At 43.0% G+C, this 18,216-nt stretch overlaps 1 protein-coding gene across 1 annotated transcript; it reads left to right on the top strand.

Annotated features, from left to right (window-relative positions):
* The first annotated feature begins 1,476 nt into the window (after positions 1–1,476).
* Positions 1,477–17,144, top strand: LOC102113819 (myosin-1B). Its single transcript, XM_005526831.3, has 39 exons — positions 1,477–1,580; positions 2,473–2,710; positions 2,798–2,941; positions 3,033–3,189; positions 3,775–3,802; positions 3,901–4,015; positions 4,095–4,187; positions 4,286–4,349; positions 4,433–4,531; positions 4,632–4,735; positions 4,822–4,960; positions 5,311–5,429; positions 5,520–5,669; positions 6,236–6,406; positions 6,659–6,965; positions 7,144–7,226; positions 7,807–7,894; positions 7,989–8,106; positions 8,795–8,918; positions 8,998–9,134; positions 9,236–9,491; positions 10,508–10,750; positions 10,857–11,033; positions 11,119–11,264; positions 11,352–11,442; positions 11,531–11,920; positions 12,036–12,162; positions 12,399–12,517; positions 12,762–12,958; positions 13,333–13,516; positions 13,603–13,768; positions 13,942–14,066; positions 14,215–14,523; positions 14,672–14,875; positions 15,547–15,672; positions 15,767–15,937; positions 16,025–16,129; positions 16,272–16,367; positions 16,872–17,144. The coding sequence occupies exons 2-39, from the start codon at positions 2,507–2,509 to the stop codon at positions 17,022–17,024; spliced, it is 5,829 nt and encodes a 1,942-aa protein (XP_005526888.2). The 5' UTR covers positions 1,477–1,580; positions 2,473–2,506; the 3' UTR covers positions 17,025–17,144.
* Positions 17,145–18,216: the final 1,072 nt, after the last annotated feature.

The following is an 18,216-nucleotide window of genomic DNA, read 5'->3' as shown; positions in this document are numbered from 1 at the left end:
CTTTGTTAAGGTATTATGTAATGCATTAGAAAAAGAGGGGGAAAATCTTTTTTTCTCTTTCTTCATCCTCTTTTTTATGCCAGTGGACGATGTTTTCTTCAGTGACAATTCTACAAATACACAAAATTTTTCAAACAGGAATTATCTCTACATTTATTTTTCAGAAAGACATTGGCAATCTCTTGAAAGAATATGTGACTTCAGATGTTTCAGTCATACATGCAGTGTTAGAAGCACACAAATAGTCTTTAAAGAAGTGAGTTGAGAAGACTGGTCATACCCTCCAACCCTTCTTACATTGCTTCAACTTCCTGAAGTCTGAGAGAAAATGTGAGTCCTCAGAATATGGTAGAGAACCACACCACATCACTGCTGCGTGGAAGAACTTTAAACAGAAGATCCTAACTCTTTGCAAAGGAAACGCAAAGCTTCCCAGAAATTCTATGTATTTCAGTGGCATTTGTGTTTGTGCTTGGGAAGGCTGGAGGAGAACAGCTTGGGATCTAAATCCCATTCTTGCATTTGGTAACCACAGCCACTGTCCAAGGTTTCTAAAATAGTGAGTTAAAACTGCCAATAAACCTAAATGATGAAAGATGTAAAATGCATCCTTCGGAATTCCTGCTAGTGTGACCTCAGTGAAATTTCTGTTGGACATACATCAGAACAAAGAGGCATAGCCAGATATGGAGAATGGCAAAATAATACCTTTAAAATTGAATTTCAAATCACAGCTGATCATTAATGTTTCAGAAGAAAAAAGATGTAATTCAATGTATGAATCAAGGGGGATAATCTGTCTTATCTGATCTTTTGAAAGTACCCTCCAAAAAGCTAAGGAGCTGTAAATAGGTGCAGTAACACAAGCATGATATGGTCATCCAGTCTTGGAATTAGACTATACTATATTATTCTTATTCTTTATTTCCAGAATATTTCAAAATAGGTTTCCTCCAAAGCTCTTGTAATAGTAATCCTTCTCACTACTGCTGAGTCCTGAGACATACAAATCTTATATGTCAAACAGCAATTAACAGGAGAAGACAAGCCAACAATTCCAAGATCCAGTGTCGTGCTCTATTTGCTGGACTGCACTTCCTCCTTCCTAGATTCCTAGTCATAATATTTATAGTAGATTTATTCACATAGCTAGGAAGACCTCAAATATTTCTAAATATATCCACAAGCACGAATTCGAATCATGTACTCAGTCAAGTTTGCCAAACAATGCTTTGCCAAAAATTTTTTGACCTAAGAAAGAGGAGGAGGGAATTGAATGTGCAAACCAGAACCTATAAAAGTGCTGGTGGGACAAGCCTGTTCTGTCTCTGTGGAAGGATTAAAGGTAAGAATAGGGATAGCTGGGTGCTGGCAGAATCCCACAGCATTCCTGCTGCCTGTGGAACTGCTTTCCTCAAAGAACTGTCTGTCTCAGTGGACATGTTCCCTCTCTCCTGAAGTCACTAGAATGTTTTTGCCCTGTGACTTGTTCTTGTTGAGTTTGTGCAAAGATAAGAAAGGAGTTGTCACTTCTCTTTTTCAGTATTGACCAGCTTCCAGAGAGTCAACTGGTGACACAGGTAAGACTGATTTATTTACTCTGTAGGAACAGACTCCAGGTTTGCTTTTTCTATGCATTTCTGAGGCCACTTCCCATACCCCTTTACACCTGTGCACGCTAAAGCAGTACAATCCTACCTGAGCTGTGCTGTCTAAAAAAGCAAATTTCCTGTGTTGGATGCATCTGTTTGGTACCTGCTGGGAAATAGTTGACCTCTTACACACAGAACTTTTAAAAGATTGACTGTAAACAGAAATCCAGAAAAAAAAGGTGAATAAAGAGCACATGTATAATAAGGATTTTGTCAAATCCCTCCAAATGTTTTTTGTTAAGAATTTTTCCTTTTTCTATACAAGTTAATATTAAAGGGTAAGCTTGAACAGGAAAAGGGAGGACAATTGGAGAAGAAAAAACCCTGATTTCTCTACAGAAAAAAAAGGTTTGCATAGACAACTCAGACCTCTGCTTCTGCTTAATCCATATATTTTCCCTGACGATACTCCATCTCTATAGTTGGCAAAATTACATGGGCTGAAATGGGAGAGAGAGAAAGAATATAAGTGGACTTCCATAATTTTGATGACTTCCCTTGGTATCTCTTCTGCTTCTCCTTGGTATTTCTGCTGCATCTTTGATTACCAGTGAATCTGCCAACCAATCTAATTTTCTGCCTAGCCCACTAAAATACGGTGAAATCTAATGAACTGAAAGTGTAAACTGGAAAAATGGAAAAAAACCTCAATCAAAGACACCTATCTTCCTAAAGATTAAAACAAACTAAAAGACATCTAGGGTAAAAAGCAGGTGAAGCAGAAAGACCCAAATAACAGGCAGAGCAGAACACTACAAAGCTTAAGGTTGCTGTTAAAAAGAAATTTCCCCCTTCGCTCAGAACTGCCTCTCCATTTCAGGGCCGTGCCTTGCTGCACGCAGTAAACCACAGCCATGTCTTCGGATTCCGAGATGGCCATCTTTGGGGAGGCTGCTCCTTACCTCCGAAAATCGGAAAAGGAGAGAATTGAGGCCCAGAACAAACCTTTTGATGCCAAGACCTCTGTCTTTGTGGTACATGCAAAGGAATCCTACGTGAAGAGCACAATCACAAGCAGGGAATCAGGCAAAGTCACTGTCAAGACTGAAGGGGGAGAAGTGAGTAAAGTGCAAGATTTACAAACACCCGTTCATTCCCAACTCTGCTCTTAGCTGACATGCATATACCTTCCTGCCCTCTGACAGACCCTGACGGTGAAGGAAGATCAAATCTTCTCCATGAACCCTCCCAAGTATGACAAAATCGAGGACATGGCCATGATGACCCACCTCCACGAACCCGCCGTGCTGTACAACCTCAAAGAGCGTTACGCAGCCTGGATGATCTACGTAAGTGGCAGCAGCAGCTTCCTTTGGGCAGCCTCAGCAACTGCTGGGCCAGGCTCAGGGGAAGCCAACGTGCTGTGTCCCTTCCTCACAGACCTACTCGGGTCTCTTCTGCGTCACTGTCAACCCCTACAAGTGGCTGCCGGTGTACAACCCCGAGGTGGTGTTGGCCTACCGAGGCAAGAAGCGCCAGGAGGCCCCTCCACACATCTTCTCCATCTCTGACAACGCCTATCAGTTCATGCTGACTGGTGAGTGCCCCTCATCATAAGCATCAGATCACAGCTGTTCTGCTTTGTCTTGATAAAATCCTGTCATGAAAAATGAAACAGGATTATGTAGTGCTGGGAGTTCTGCTTCTGCCTTGTTCATTCCTTTCTCTCTCTGTGTTATTGAGTTCCAAAGTGTTACCCATGATCAGGGTTCCTTTGCCATGGATCTTTACTCTCACTTTCTCTCCTGCTCTACAAGCAGTCTGTGTAGCAGAAAATGAAAACAATTTACTGTATGCAGGAGAAGGAAAAGAACATAGAGTGGAACAGAGAAGCAAAATATGTCTCCTCATGCATTAAAGAATAACAGAATGTTTTGTGCTGGAAGGGATCTTTAAAAATGACATGGGCCTTCCCTATGACATTTGGATAGACCTCCATGAATATGTTTCAAGGAAGGAGTGCAAATGCAAATTGCTTTTGCAAGGAATTGAAATGGAAAAAAAGGCTTAGGAGTAAACAAAGAAGAAAGTGCCGGTTTTTTCCTTGCCATGACTTAAATTCATTTTCAGTATTTTTGTGTTCTTCATTTACAAAGTGTATTTGTTTCTGCCTCCTTCACAGATCGGGAGAACCAGTCCATCCTGATCACGTACGTACACCCCCTGCGCGGGTCCCTGAGGGGCTGCCCGGTGCCAGGGGACCTCCTGCCTGACCACGCACCCTCTGCTTCTCTCTTGGCTTGGGCAGCGGAGAATCCGGTGCTGGGAAGACTGTGAACACAAAGCGTGTCATCCAGTACTTTGCAACAATTGCAGCCAGTGGGGACAAGAAGAAGGAGGAGCAGACATCAGGCAAAATGCAGGTGAGGTCCCAGGGCTAGAAACCTGTAACTATCCGATTTCTTGATGAGCCTGATGATGACAAGAAGACTTCTATTTCAGGGGACACTTGAGGATCAAATCATCAGCGCCAACCCACTGCTGGAGGCTTTTGGAAATGCCAAGACCGTGAGGAACGACAACTCCTCACGTTTTGTGAGTTGTTACTTGGGACAACTGTCAACACCAGTTTGAATATTCTTGCTGTCCAGATTGGTAAAATAGTTCTCAATTGACTTTCCTGCTGCTTTCAGGGTAAATTCATCAGAATCCATTTTGGTGCCACAGGCAAACTGGCTTCTGCTGACATTGAAACATGTAAGACACCCTTCTGGCCTGATCCCCTTCCTTCCAGCCTTCCCCACTTCTTGTGCTTGACTCTGTCCTACCATCCTTGCCAGATCTGCTGGAGAAGTCCAGAGTCACTTTCCAGCTCAAGGCGGAAAGGAGCTACCACATCTTTTATCAGATCATGTCCAACAAGAAGCCAGAGCTAATTGGTAGGAAAGATCACTAACTCCTCCAGGCAAAGGTCATGGAACAACACTCAATTCCTTTTGGTGCCAATTTGACCTGGCTGGGTTTTGTCCTTCCCTCCAGAGATGTTACTGATCACCACCAACCCCTATGACTATCTGTACGTGAGTCAAGGTGAAATCACAGTTCCCAGCATTAATGACCAGGAGGAGCTGATGGCCACCGACGTAAGTAGCAGAAGTTTTCTTAGGTGAAGTTTCATTTCTCTGACCTTTAACAGCTGGGGTACTCAACCCAACAACTCTTTCATTAGAGCGCCATTGACATCCTGGGTTTCACTGCTGATGAGAAAACAGCCATCTACAAGCTGACAGGGGCTGTCATGCACTATGGGAACCTGAAGTTCAAGCAGAAGCAGCGTGAGGAGCAGGCAGAGCCTGATGGCACTGAAGGTACCAGCACAACCCATCCCAGAGCTTGGAAGACAGCGAACACTCACTCAGTTAAAGGCAGCATGTCAGGGTCAGAATGAGTGACTCAGCCTGTGCATTTCCCCAGTGCCAGTGTTGTGGAAAAGCAGTGGGTGCTAGCCAGAGGAATTCTCTGGAAGAGCACGACTCACATTATTTTGAATAATGCAAACTGTAGGTGCAGTGTCTCCCAAAGAGTGCTGCTGTTAGCACATGCCCATTTTTTATCTTTTCCAATCTTTTGATTTTTACTGGAATTGCCCTTTAATATATTTTTTAAAGGAACAGTAATGTCTGCTGGTACCTTAACAACTGATTGTTTTGGTGTTTAGTTGCTGACAAGGCTGCCTACCTGATGGGTCTGAACTCAGCAGATCTGCTCAAGGCCCTCTGCTACCCCCGCGTCAAGGTGGGAAATGAATACGTGACCAAGGGCCAAACTGTGCAGCAGGTAGGAAAACCCCCTGTTTTGTGGATAGATTCTCTGGACTTTCTCTGTTGTCCTGCATGATAACTGCACGCTTTCTCTTTTACATTTCAGGTATACAATTCAGTGGGTGCCCTGGCAAAGGCTGTCTTTGAGAAGATGTTCCTGTGGATGGTTGTTCGCATCAACCAGCAGCTGGACACGAAGCAGCCCAGGCAGTATTTCATTGGTGTCCTGGACATTGCTGGCTTCGAGATCTTTGATGTAAGGAGCAAGTGTTTATTAGCTTGCTTGTTAAAGTCACACTATTATGTGACAAAATACTTCAGAAAGAATGCTTTGTTTGTTTAGTTTGTTTAGTTTGTTTTTGTTTTTCTTTTAATAAATGGTTTGATTCTTTATAGTATGGTGATCCTTTCTAGAGCATTCTGATTCCCACAGGGTCTTAATTGAAAATAGGTTTTTGGTTTGAACATATGCTAATGAAATCCCTAAGTGCAGATTTTTTGCTGAAGGCTTGGCACATGATTTGAAATCAACATTTGTGAATGTGTGCTGTGCTGTGGACTCTCCTGCAACTGAATTAGTGCTGTCTAGTAGATATCAGAGCTGAAAAAGTCTGAGTTATTAAAATTATCCAAGCTTCTGGGGTCATAAATATATGGATAAAGTTCAGGTTGACAAAAGAGACACCCTGACAGAAGTTCCAAACTGCTGGATCAATAAAAACTTACAGATTTTCCTGTGTTTGGTACAATTAACCAGCACTGTTCTTTATCCCTAACTCACTTAATTTACATTAATAATAATCTTGATTTGTAACTGTGCAGTTCAACAGCCTGGAGCAGTTGTGCATCAACTTCACCAATGAGAAACTGCAACAGTTCTTCAACCACCACATGTTCGTGCTGGAGCAGGAGGAGTACAAGAAGGAGGGGATTGAATGGGAGTTCATTGACTTTGGCATGGACCTGGCTGCCTGCATTGAGCTCATTGAGAAGGTATTTCTGTAATTCACAATGTGAATGTATTTACCTCACAATGTGAGGTATTTTAGAAATGTATTAATTTTATATATATTTCTAAATGCAGCTTGAAATGGTAAATATGATACTGCAGATATGCAGTTTATATTATTTTACACTTTGCTGATCAGAACAATCCCTGTGAGCAGTAATATTGTTCCACTCAGGAAGTTATTTCATCTCTGAGTCTTTCTGCCTTTTCACCTCCTTCCTTGTGATTTCTCCCAGCCCATGGGCATCTTCTCCATCCTGGAAGAGGAGTGCATGTTCCCCAAGGCAACTGACACCTCTTTCAAGAACAAGCTCTATGACCAGCACCTGGGCAAGTCCAACAACTTCCAGAAGCCCAAGCCTGGCAAAGGCAAGGCTGAAGCCCACTTCTCCCTGGTGCACTACGCTGGCACAGTGGACTACAACATCTCTGGCTGGCTTGACAAAAACAAGGACCCTCTGAATGAAACTGTTGTGGGGCTCTATCAGAAATCATCCCTGAAGACACTGGCCTTACTCTTTGCCTCTGCTGGAGGAGAGGCAGGTCAGTTCTCTGAAATTCATATTTCCACATTTATTTAATGTCTCTACCTGAGCCATGAATATCTGCTATTGTTCTTCTCTATGTTCCATTCTTATAACGAATGGTATATATGAAAAAACTTGGTCTTTCAAACTGTAAAGCCATCTCTTTGTTTTCTTTATTTTTTGGTGTTCTTCAGAGGCCAGTGGTGGTGGTGGTGGTGGCAAGAAGGGAGGCAAGAAGAAGGGTTCTTCTTTCCAGACCGTCTCAGCTCTTTTCAGGGTGAGTACAGAAGTAATTGTCTCCACTTCTTTCCTGGATTGTTTTTTGTTTGTTGGTTTGGTTTGGCTTGAAGATTGTAAAAACCTCACTCTAGCTTCAATAAGGACATTTAACTGCAGCTCTTAACATTTTTCTGTATCAAGAAAAATTCTTTGGTTATTCATAAAAAAGCTGACAGCAAGTCAGCTGAGGCCAGCTGAGGAAGATATATCTTGATCTCACCTTTCTTCAAATGCTGGAAAAAGCATTTAGCTCAGGCTACACACCAAGGTACAAACAATAAGAATATGGTTATTACAAAGAAACTTCTTTTACTCAAAATTATGCTTTTTGCTATGAACAACTGGTCACCATACTCCATAGGTGTTCTGGCTAAGCGCGTATATCCCCCACTCTCATAAAAACACTGCAACCTTTTGTGACTTTCTCTCCTGCTCAAGAGTGAAAGACAGAAGAAAACGCACATTAAAATGGCTATAGTTGGGAATTGCAAATCTATTAATAAGATTTTTCTCACATCTGAAATTGTAACTGAGGAGGTACTATTTGCGAATTAAAACCTTTACTCATGAACCCACAGGAAAATCTCAACAAGCTGATGACCAATCTGCGGAGCACTCACCCACATTTTGTGCGCTGTATCATCCCCAATGAGTCTAAAACACCTGGTAAGAACCCCAAGCAGAGATAAAAAATAGTGTGATGCAGCCATTATTCTCTATGTTTTATCATGAATTATCAAATAATTGTCTTATTGCTTAGGGGCCATGGAGCACGAGCTGGTGCTGCACCAGCTGCGCTGTAACGGCGTGCTGGAAGGGATCAGGATTTGCAGGAAAGGGTTCCCCAGCAGAATCCTCTATGCTGACTTCAAACAGAGGTCAGTTTCCTTTCTGATTCCCATTCTGTCTTTCATGCCCATGTTTTACATCTTAACTATTTTTTTACTTGGGGATATTTTTTAACACTAGCTCTTTCTGGTTATAATTGGAAGAAAAGGGAATGTTGGGGTGCATAACAAAAGGCAATATAAATGGCTAGCAAAAGAAAAATTGTTGAGAAATGAAGAGTGTCAGGTGTCCTCACTGACTGCTGGGGCATCTGAGTATAGAAGCTCAGTAGAGCTACAGAAGCCAGTGATTACAATATTAATAAATGCAGTTGGGGATCGGTGGCAGCAGGCTCTTAGGTAAAAATTACAAACTTAGAGTCCCTTGTATTGCACCAGCTGCCAGTTTCAGGGGAAGAGGCTTTTCTCCAATACAGAGTATAGGAAAGTGACAATCTTCCTCTCAAGCAACTTTCTACGGCATAACTTCAGTAAAAGGATGAAATTGAACTAACTGGAAATCAATGTCCTCTTCATCATGGCTGGTCCCCTTAAGACTGGAAAAGTTTCCTTAAATTTGTTGCCAGGTTAAGACTTTATTGGAAGGGTATCTCTAAACAAGGGATGAAATTCCAACTTCCTCAGCCTGATTCTCCTGCAAACACTGCTCGTGGTTTCAGTAAATGGAACAATCTTATAACTGGACATTGTCTTCCTCCTATTTCCTCTGATTCCACAGATACAAGGTGCTTAATGCCAGTGCCATCCCCGAGGGACAGTTCATTGACAGCAAGAAGGCTTCTGAGAAGCTCCTTGGCTCAATCGATGTGGACCACACCCAGTACAAATTTGGACACACCAAGGTACAAACCCCCCCATTCACTGCATCCCTGGGCTTTGCTCTACCTGACAGTGATGTGCTGCAACATTCCCTTTCTCAAGGTGTTCTTCAAAGCTGGGCTGCTGGGACTCCTGGAGGAGATGAGGGATGAGAAGCTGGCACAGCTCATCACCCGCACCCAGGCCAGGTGCAGGGGCTTCCTGATGAGAGTGGAGTACCAGAGAATGGTGGAGCGCAGGTACACCTTCCTCTTCTTCAGTTAAAGTAATTTTGCTCTTGGGAAAGTGTTGATATTTGCCAGACTGAGAGTATTCATTGTACTTTTTAATTATGCCTCAGAGAGTCCATCTTCTGCATCCAGTACAACGTTCGTTCATTCATGAATGTCAAACACTGGCCATGGATGAAGCTGTTCTTCAAGATCAAGCCCTTGCTGAAGAGTGCAGAGTCTGAGAAGGAGATGGCCAACATGAAGGGGGAGTTTGAGAAAACCAAGGAAGAACTTGCAAAGTCGGAAGCAAAGCGGAAGGAGCTGGAGGAGAAAATGGCATCTCTAATGCAGGAAAAGAATGACCTGCAGCTCCAAGTGCAATCTGTAGGTATCGTTAGTGTATTTCTTCCAGGTACATTTACAACACATAACTCTCGTGTTACACAGTAAATTGCCTGAGAAAATAATATGAATAATGAAAGGTAAAATTCAGACCATTCAGTGTCACCATTAGAATATAATGTTCTAGTTTTGGAATAACTTTTGAAGGATGTATGCACATAGGTTTGTTTCTCCAAGTTCACAATATAACCACAATATAATCCAATATATATGGATTATATGGATAATATGGATAATATGGATAATATAACCACAATATAATCCAATGTATAGTATGTAATAATGTAATCCAATTTATAGTATGCAGAGTCTGTAGAGCAATTCATTTGACAACTTACTCTGGTTCCAATCAGTAGACAAAAAAAAGATCTCTATGTCATTTTCTATGATACATGCTATGTCACAGGGTCTGCAACCACTTTTCCAGAAGGACACAAAAACCCTCTGCATTCTGTCACAGCCCGATAGGTACCTCCTAATTCCACTGTGAGATCAAGCCATTGGTCAATATTTAAACATTACCTTGAGTATTTAGATATTTGTATCAAAGATTCAAAATAAAGTCAGGTTCAAATTGAAACCTCTGATGGCACCTAGACTATATATCAATTTAATCTCATTCAAAGAAAATTAATTCAAAGTTAGTGTAGAGAAGAAAAGCTAATAAAAAAATAAAAAAGAAAAAAAATATCTACATATTGATATACAGTACTTAACTTTCAGAGAAAGTAATCAAAATTCTTGAGAATAAAAGTATTACTGGATATTATCATCTTATCCACAAGAAAAATGAGAGAGAGAAATTGATGAGAGTAAAAAAACAGAAACAGAATAAAAACTTAATCTGATTTAAAAGAGGATGGGAAAAATAATCACTTCCTAAAAGAAAACAAAAAAGAATAATTCCATGCTTCTTTTCTTGAGCAAGAAATACCATTTATCTTTTCAGCTTTTGCGAACAGTTGCATTTAGCAAACAAATCCATGTTGTTCTAATAGGAAGCAGATGCTTTGGCTGATGCTGAGGAAAGGTGTGACCAGCTCATCAAAACCAAAATACAGCTGGAAGCCAAAATTAAGGAGGTGACTGAAAGAGCAGAGGATGAAGAGGAAATTAATGCTGAGCTGACAGCCAAGAAGAGGAAATTGGAGGATGAATGTTCAGAACTGAAGAAAGATATTGATGACCTTGAGCTAACACTGGCCAAGGTGGAGAAGGAAAAACACGCCACCGAAAACAAGGTATGAGGTAGAACCTGTTACTTGCACTCCAGAAAATGGGTTGAGTGCTATTACAGAACTTTGGTATCTATTTCCTTTATTTATATTTGTTCCCTTCTTCCTAAAGGTGAAAAACCTGACTGAGGAGATGGCAGGCCTGGATGAGACCATCGCCAAGCTGACCAAAGAGAAGAAAGCCCTCCAAGAGGCCCATCAGCAGACCCTGGATGACCTGCAGGCAGAGGAGGACAAAGTCAATACTCTGACCAAAGCCAAGACCAAGCTGGAACAGCAAGTGGATGATGTAAGCACACAGACACAGAGCAGGAACAGGACAGGTATGGAGCCTGAGCTGGCTGGTAGAGCACTGAAGGTCTTGTTGTGTTTAGCTGGAAGGGTCCCTGGAGCAAGAGAAGAAACTGCGCATGGACCTGGAGAGAGCAAAGAGGAAACTGGAAGGAGACCTGAAGCTGGCCCAGGACAGCATCATGGATTTGGAGAATGATAAGCAGCAGCTGGATGAGAAACTGAAGAAGTAAGTGTGGCTCTGGGGCACCTAAGTGCTGGGCTGGACCACTTGTCTTCTTCCTTTGAGCTCTAACACGGTTCACTTGGCCCAAAGGAAAGACTTTGAAATCAGCCAGATCCAGAGCAAAACTGAGGATGAACAAGCCTTGGGCATGCAACTTCAGAAGAAAATCAAGGAGCTGCAGGCAAGTCTCTGCTCCTTCCCCTCCCTTGCTCAGGCTCAGCTCAGGCAGGAGGAGGGCACGGGTGTGAAGGGTCCCTCCTGTTCTGCAGGCCCGCATTGAGGAGCTGGAGGAGGAAATTGAGGCAGAGCGAACCTCTCGCGCTAAAGCAGAGAAGCATCGGGCTGACCTGTCCAGGGAGCTGGAGGAGATCAGCGAGCGCCTGGAGGAAGCAGGAGGGGCCACAGCAGCTCAGGTGGAGATGAACAAGAAGCGTGAGGCAGAGTTCCAGAAGATGCGGCGGGACCTGGAAGAGGCCACGCTGCAGCACGAAGCCACGGCTGCCGCCCTGCGCAAGAAGCACGCGGACAGCACCGCTGAGCTGGGGGAGCAGATCGACAACCTGCAACGTGTGAAGCAGAAGCTGGAGAAGGAGAAGAGTGAGATGAAGATGGAGATTGATGACTTGGCCAGCAACATGGAGTCTGTCTCCAAAGCCAAGGTACACAAATATTTTATTGGCTCCTTGACCCAATGGAATACAACGCAGTTCTTGTACCTGGCCTTCTTTAGAGTGTGGATGGTTAACTCATCACTTTCCCTATGCTGAAACACAGGCCAACCTGGAGAAGATGTGCCGCACACTGGAAGATCAACTCAGTGAGCTTAAGACCAAAGAGGAGCAGAATCAGCGCATGATCAATGACCTCAATGCCCAAAGAGCTCGTCTGCAGACAGAGTCAGGTGAGACAGCAACATCTGCATGTACAGATCAATAATGTCTCAGAGTTACTGCAAAAATTACTCTTCTGGGCACATGGTCTGTTCAACACACTTTGGGTCACATCTACTGAGAAATGCTTGAAATGGGATTATGAGTTTCAGCATGGACTGTGAATCATCCGGTTTTACATCTCCAAATGTTTGCAGTGTCACCATCAATGGCATCAAAACCATTTTGTATCTGCATATTTTCTCAGGTGAATATTCACGCCAGGTGGAAGAGAAGGATGCTTTGGTTTCTCAGCTGTCAAGAGGCAAACAGGCTTTCACCCAGCAGATTGAGGAACTCAAGAGGCATCTGGAGGAAGAGATAAAGGTGGGAAGGCTTTTTCCTAAATATATGAAATCAGTTAATCAACAAGATGAAAGGGACAAAAATAACTTAGACAATTGAGTGCAAGTTTTCCCATAGTGGTATTGGCTATCTTTCCCTGTTGTCTATCCATTAATTCTTTTGCAAATTCCCAGATCTTTCTCATCCCAGGTCTTTCTAAGATCTCATCAAGGAGATTTCCCAGGATATTTCCGTTCATTTTTACACTGTTTTTTTTTTCCCCAAGGCCAAGAACGCCCTGGCCCACGCCCTGCAGTCCGCTCGCCACGACTGTGACTTGCTCCGGGAACAATATGAGGAGGAGCAGGAGGCCAAGGGGGAGCTGCAGAGAGCCATGTCCAAGGCCAACAGCGAGGTGGCTCAGTGGAGAACCAAATACGAGACAGACGCCATTCAGCGCACGGAGGAGCTCGAGGAGGCCAAGTACGTGGGGAATGTCAAGAACACTGGCAGAGACTAAGAATGGAAATTTGAGAAGCCCGCTGTGATATTGTTAGGAAGAAGTTAGTGTCCTCCTTTGGGTGGGGACACAGAAAGACAAAATTGACAGAAAGCAGGTGTGCACCAGGGAAAAGCAGAAAGGTCCAGAATAACAAAGAGAGGCTGGCAGAGAGGGAAGTGCTGCAGGATTCCAGCAGAATTCAGACATGGAAACAGAGTGGCTGTCTGGAAAAAATCTTATAATTCTCTGTGAATGGGAGTCACACAGTACCAAGAGGCTATGTTTGCTCTTGTGAAAAACATGCTTCTTCATTCCACAGTCTCCCACTTGCTTACTTATGCTTACCACTTTCCAGGAAGAAGCTGGCCCAGCGTCTGCAGGATGCAGAGGAACATGTTGAGGCTGTCAATGCCAAATGTGCCTCCCTGGAAAAGACAAAGCAGAGGCTGCAGAATGAAGTGGAGGACCTGATGATTGATGTGGAGAGATCCAATGCTGCCTGCGCTGCTCTGGATAAGAAGCAGAAGAACTTTGACAAGGTCTTTTGGCCTCCAGCACCAGCACTCCTGGCCAGAGCATGCCCCTGTGATGGCCACAGCCCGACTCACACCCCGTTTCTCTTCAGATCCTGGCAGAATGGAAGCAGAAGTATGAGGAAACACAGGCTGAGCTGGAGGCCTCGCAAAAGGAGTCGCGCTCTCTGAGCACGGAGCTGTTCAAGATGAAGAATGCCTATGAGGAGTCCTTGGACCACCTGGAAACAATGAAGCGGGAGAACAAGAACTTGCAGCGTAAGTCCCTGGCCCTCTGCTCCCCTCACTGGCCTTTCTCACCATCAGCCATGACCACCATTGTTCATGGGTCTGTGCCTGCAGATCTGCAGAGGTGCCTGTCACTTTGGTGGGACAGGATCCTTCCCATTCTGCTCTGTGCCTGACCATGCCATTGATCTTTGTTCCCACAGAGGAGATTTCCGACCTCACGGAGCAGATTGCAGAAGGAGGGAAGGCAATTCATGAGCTGGAGAAAGTGAAGAAGCAGATTGAGCAGGAGAAATCTGAACTGCAAGCCTCCCTGGAGGAAGCTGAGGTACATACAAGGCTAATCAGTTATGGCCCGACCAAGAGTGTGGGTGTAGTTCTTTGGAGAGATAGCAGGGAAGCAATCCTACCTTTCATGTGGAAGTGCAAAAAAGATTACTTAGAAAGTAAGACACTCTTCATGCTGAATTGTGCAGGCCTCCCTGGAACATGAGGAGGGGAAGATCCTGCGCCTGCAGCTTGAGCTCAACCAAGTGAAGTCTGAGATTGACAGGAAGATAGCAGAGAAAGATGAGGAGATTGACCAGCTGAAGAGGAACCACCTCAGAATTGTGGACTCCATGCAGAGCACTCTGGATGCTGAGATCAGGAGCAGGAATGAAGCCCTCAGGCTGAAGAAGAAGATGGAGGGAGACCTGAATGAGATGGAGATTCAGCTGAGCCATGCAAACCGCCAGGCTGCAGAGGCACAGAAGAACCTGAGAAACACTCAGGCAGTGCTGAAGGTTTGGCACAATTTAAGATGTACTGATTTCTGACACAGCAATTATTTTTTCCTGTGTTACAGTTCTTTCAATTCTAAGTTTACAGGAAAATAGGAAGTACTGAAATAGAAAACACACACCTCCCAGTTTGTTGTATTTCTCTTTCCAGGATACTCAGCTGCACTTGGATGATGCTGTCAGAGCACAGGATGACCTGAAGGAGCAGGTGGCCATGGTGGAGCGCAGAGCAAACCTGCTGCAGGCTGAAGTTGAGGAGCTCCGGGCAGCCCTGGAACAGACGGAGAGGTCAAGGAAAGTGGCTGAGCAGGAGCTTCTGGATGCAAGTGAGAGAGTTCAGCTCCTCCATAGCCAGGTCAGTCTATAAACATAGCTAATATTTATACTATTGCTCCATACGAATAAATGAACTTAAGACTGGGTGAGCTGTAACAGTATTTTGTTAAATGCAGTGGCTTTCACCGTAAATAAGAAGTAATAAGTGATAGATAACATTAAGTCTTTTGTTTCAGATGTTGATGTAATATGAATTTCACTCGACTACAACATAGATACCTTAATATTAATAAATTCAGGGACCTTTGTGACGTTCTTAATATTTTACTTGAGTTCAGCATCTTTCACATTTCCATTTGAGACTGTAAAGTCAAATCTAGGCTGACCATGAAGAAAATAGGACCACACTAACTCTGTCATTTATGCAGTTAAACAATGTCATTGTAAGTATCCAATATAACCAAACTCAGAGTTTTATGGTCACTAAACTGAAAATAGTAAGCAAATTATTTTTTAATTTTTCTGTCTAAATTCCTTCCTTGTTTTCTGAGAAACTGTGAGAAAAGACTTTATGGAAGATGTTCACGAAATACCAAGGCCCATCATATCTGAAAAATTAATAGCTATAACAGTAGTTTTCTTAGAATGCAGTGTGATCTGATGGTACTTTTTTTAAAAAAAAAAACACGCTGTACTTGATATGATACTGCAAGCTAACAAAAAAAAAATCATGTTCATGCTCTTCAACAGAACACCAGCTTGATCAACACCAAGAAGAAGCTGGAAACGGACATTTCCCAGATCCAGAGTGAAATGGAAGACACCATCCAGGAAGCCCGCAATGCTGAGGAGAAGGCCAAGAAGGCCATCACAGATGTGAGTTGGGTGCTTCTGGCATTGCTGATGATGAATGTAGTCTCCCCAAAATATCTCCAGTCCTTAAATGGCTTTGACCTTTCATTCTGATCAGGCTGCCATGATGGCAGAAGAGCTGAAGAAGGAGCAGGACACCAGTGCCCACCTGGAGAGGATGAAGAAGAACCTGGACCAGACAGTGAAGGACCTGCAGCACCGTCTGGAAGAGGCTGAGCAGCTGGCACTGAAGGGAGGGAAGAAGCAGATCCAGAAGCTGGAGGCCAGGGTGTGTAGGGCTGGGGTTGTGCCTGACTGAGCGTGTCCTTGCAGAGACATTGTCAGGGAAGCTGCAGGGATGGGTTTGTCCTTGCAGGTGCGGGAGCTGGAAGGGGAGGTTGATGCTGAGCAGAAGCGCAGCGCTGAAGCCGTGAAGGGCGTGCGCAAGTACGAGCGGAGGGTGAAGGAACTGACCTACCAGGTAAGGCAGGAGGGCTCCTGCTCTCACACGGTTTTCTCACAGCAAGGCACATTTTACACACACCATCCCCAAGGGGAATTGTTAACCTCACGTGATGCAGAATCAAGAATTGACTCTCTTTCCTGTTTGCCAAACATTCTAGTCTGAGGAAGACAGGAAGAATGTCCTGAGGCTGCAGGATCTGGTGGACAAGCTGCAAATGAAAGTGAAATCCTACAAGAGACAAGCTGAGGAGGCTGTAAGTACCAGTTTTTCCAAACCAGACTTTCTTCTTGGGAAGGTGGAATTCTGTATTCATGTTTTCTTCTGTACAGCTTTTTGAAACATTGACTGTTTCGATGCAACATGATGATATTTTGATAGAATAGGGAATGTGAGAGTAAGACTTGCTGAGTTTGGGAGGAAATATAATTCCCCAACCCTATTTGTTTTGCTGTAAGCCTCATTTCCCACTCTATTGCTTTGCTTATACCTTGCTCTGGATGTCAGAAGCAGCTGTCAGTCTGTGTATCAGAACTATGACATGAACTCTGCCTAGACCTTGCTGTGTATAATGTCATTTGACATTCCAATATTCTTTTCTCTTCTGACACACATAACACCCAAAGCAGCTTCTCATCTTGGTTTTGAATCTGCTCTGCTAGCCCAGCTGTGGCATTTCAATTTTTGTTTTTCCATTTTTCTGATAATAAATGTCCACAAAAAAACTATGTTGTTTTCACAACTCCCTCTTCCCTCCCAGGAGGAGCTTTCCAATGTGAACCTCTCCAAGTTCCGCAAGATCCAGCACGAGCTGGAGGAAGCCGAGGAGCGGGCTGACATTGCAGAGTCACAGGTCAACAAGCTCCGAGTGAAGAGCCGGGAGATTCATAAGAAGATAGAGGAAGAGGAATGAGGTTCCCAAGACTAAAAAGTGACCTGAGGCATGCATTAAATGTAAACCTCTGTGTTACTTTCTTTAGTGATTATCATTTATGTGTAGGTAATAAAGACAGTAGAGACCCTTGCATACGAACAGTGACTATCATGTTTTATTTATTTATTTATTTATTCTAGAATTCATTACTTTTGAAGTACCTGTACACAGTTCAGCTTCACATTTAAATGTGTATATCAAGCAGCAAAACATTTTTACATTTGCATTTTGAAAAATGCATGAAGAAAGATAATAATTATATGGATGTATTCCTCTTGCAAGGAGAAGTATGCATTTCTTTGATGGACTAAGACTGCATTCTTTTAAGTGATTTTCATCTTCTTAGGAAAAAGATAAAATAATAGGAGTAAAGATTTTTTAAGCATTTAGCATACACACACACACATATATATAAATATGTATATAACTATATATATATAATTTACATTAATTGAAAAATGTTGCTTATTTGGTTAAGATTAAAAGTAGGAAATTCAAATTTCATTCCAAGCAGTGACAATTAGTCAAACCAACATGGTGAGGAAATGACATGAAGAGATACCCCCACCACCTTTCTCTGAAGTGATTTCATTTCATGAGTAGCACAAAATTATATTAATTTATATATAGGATGAGTGAGAAGAATCCATATTAAAAAGACTATGGAAGAAAGAATAGCTAAGATTGAGAACTATTTATTATTTCACTCAAACCTTCCACTGCCTTTCTAGGTTCAACCCTTCTGCTCTGTCCACAACCGGACTGTCCTGTCTGTTTATTGTCATTCTCAACATACTGTGCTTCATTTTCCTAAGAACCAGTTATTAGCCCACAATATTGTATTTTGCATTAAGCTGAACTAGACAGTCAATATTTATCTGTTGATTGGAAATGCAAGGTAAAGTGCAACATTGGTTGGATAAGGTATCTGAATATTGATCACACTTTACAGATGGGCAAGTAAATTAGATGGTTTGGGAATACATTGAACGTGTCTAAGGGCCTGGAAAATTAGAAGCAAACCTGAAAGGTTCTCTTGCTGCTGATCAATTTGTTTTTGCCAAAACACAGAGTGGATACTGACTTGGTTGGTATTTTGTGTCAAGCTTTAGCAGCTCTCTCAAACTTGCTCCTTATTTAAAGCAAGTCCTAAACATCTTTGGCCAACCCA

The sequence above is a fragment of the Pseudopodoces humilis genome, chromosome 21, assembly GCF_049639895.1.
Source record: "Pseudopodoces humilis isolate 2021_Gansu_Grassland_sample_001 chromosome 21, ASM4963989v1, whole genome shotgun sequence".
Lineage (NCBI taxonomy): Eukaryota > Metazoa > Chordata > Aves > Passeriformes > Paridae > Pseudopodoces > Pseudopodoces humilis.
Note: the sequence above shows the minus strand (reverse complement) of the source record. Positions and strands in the feature narration are given on the sequence as shown.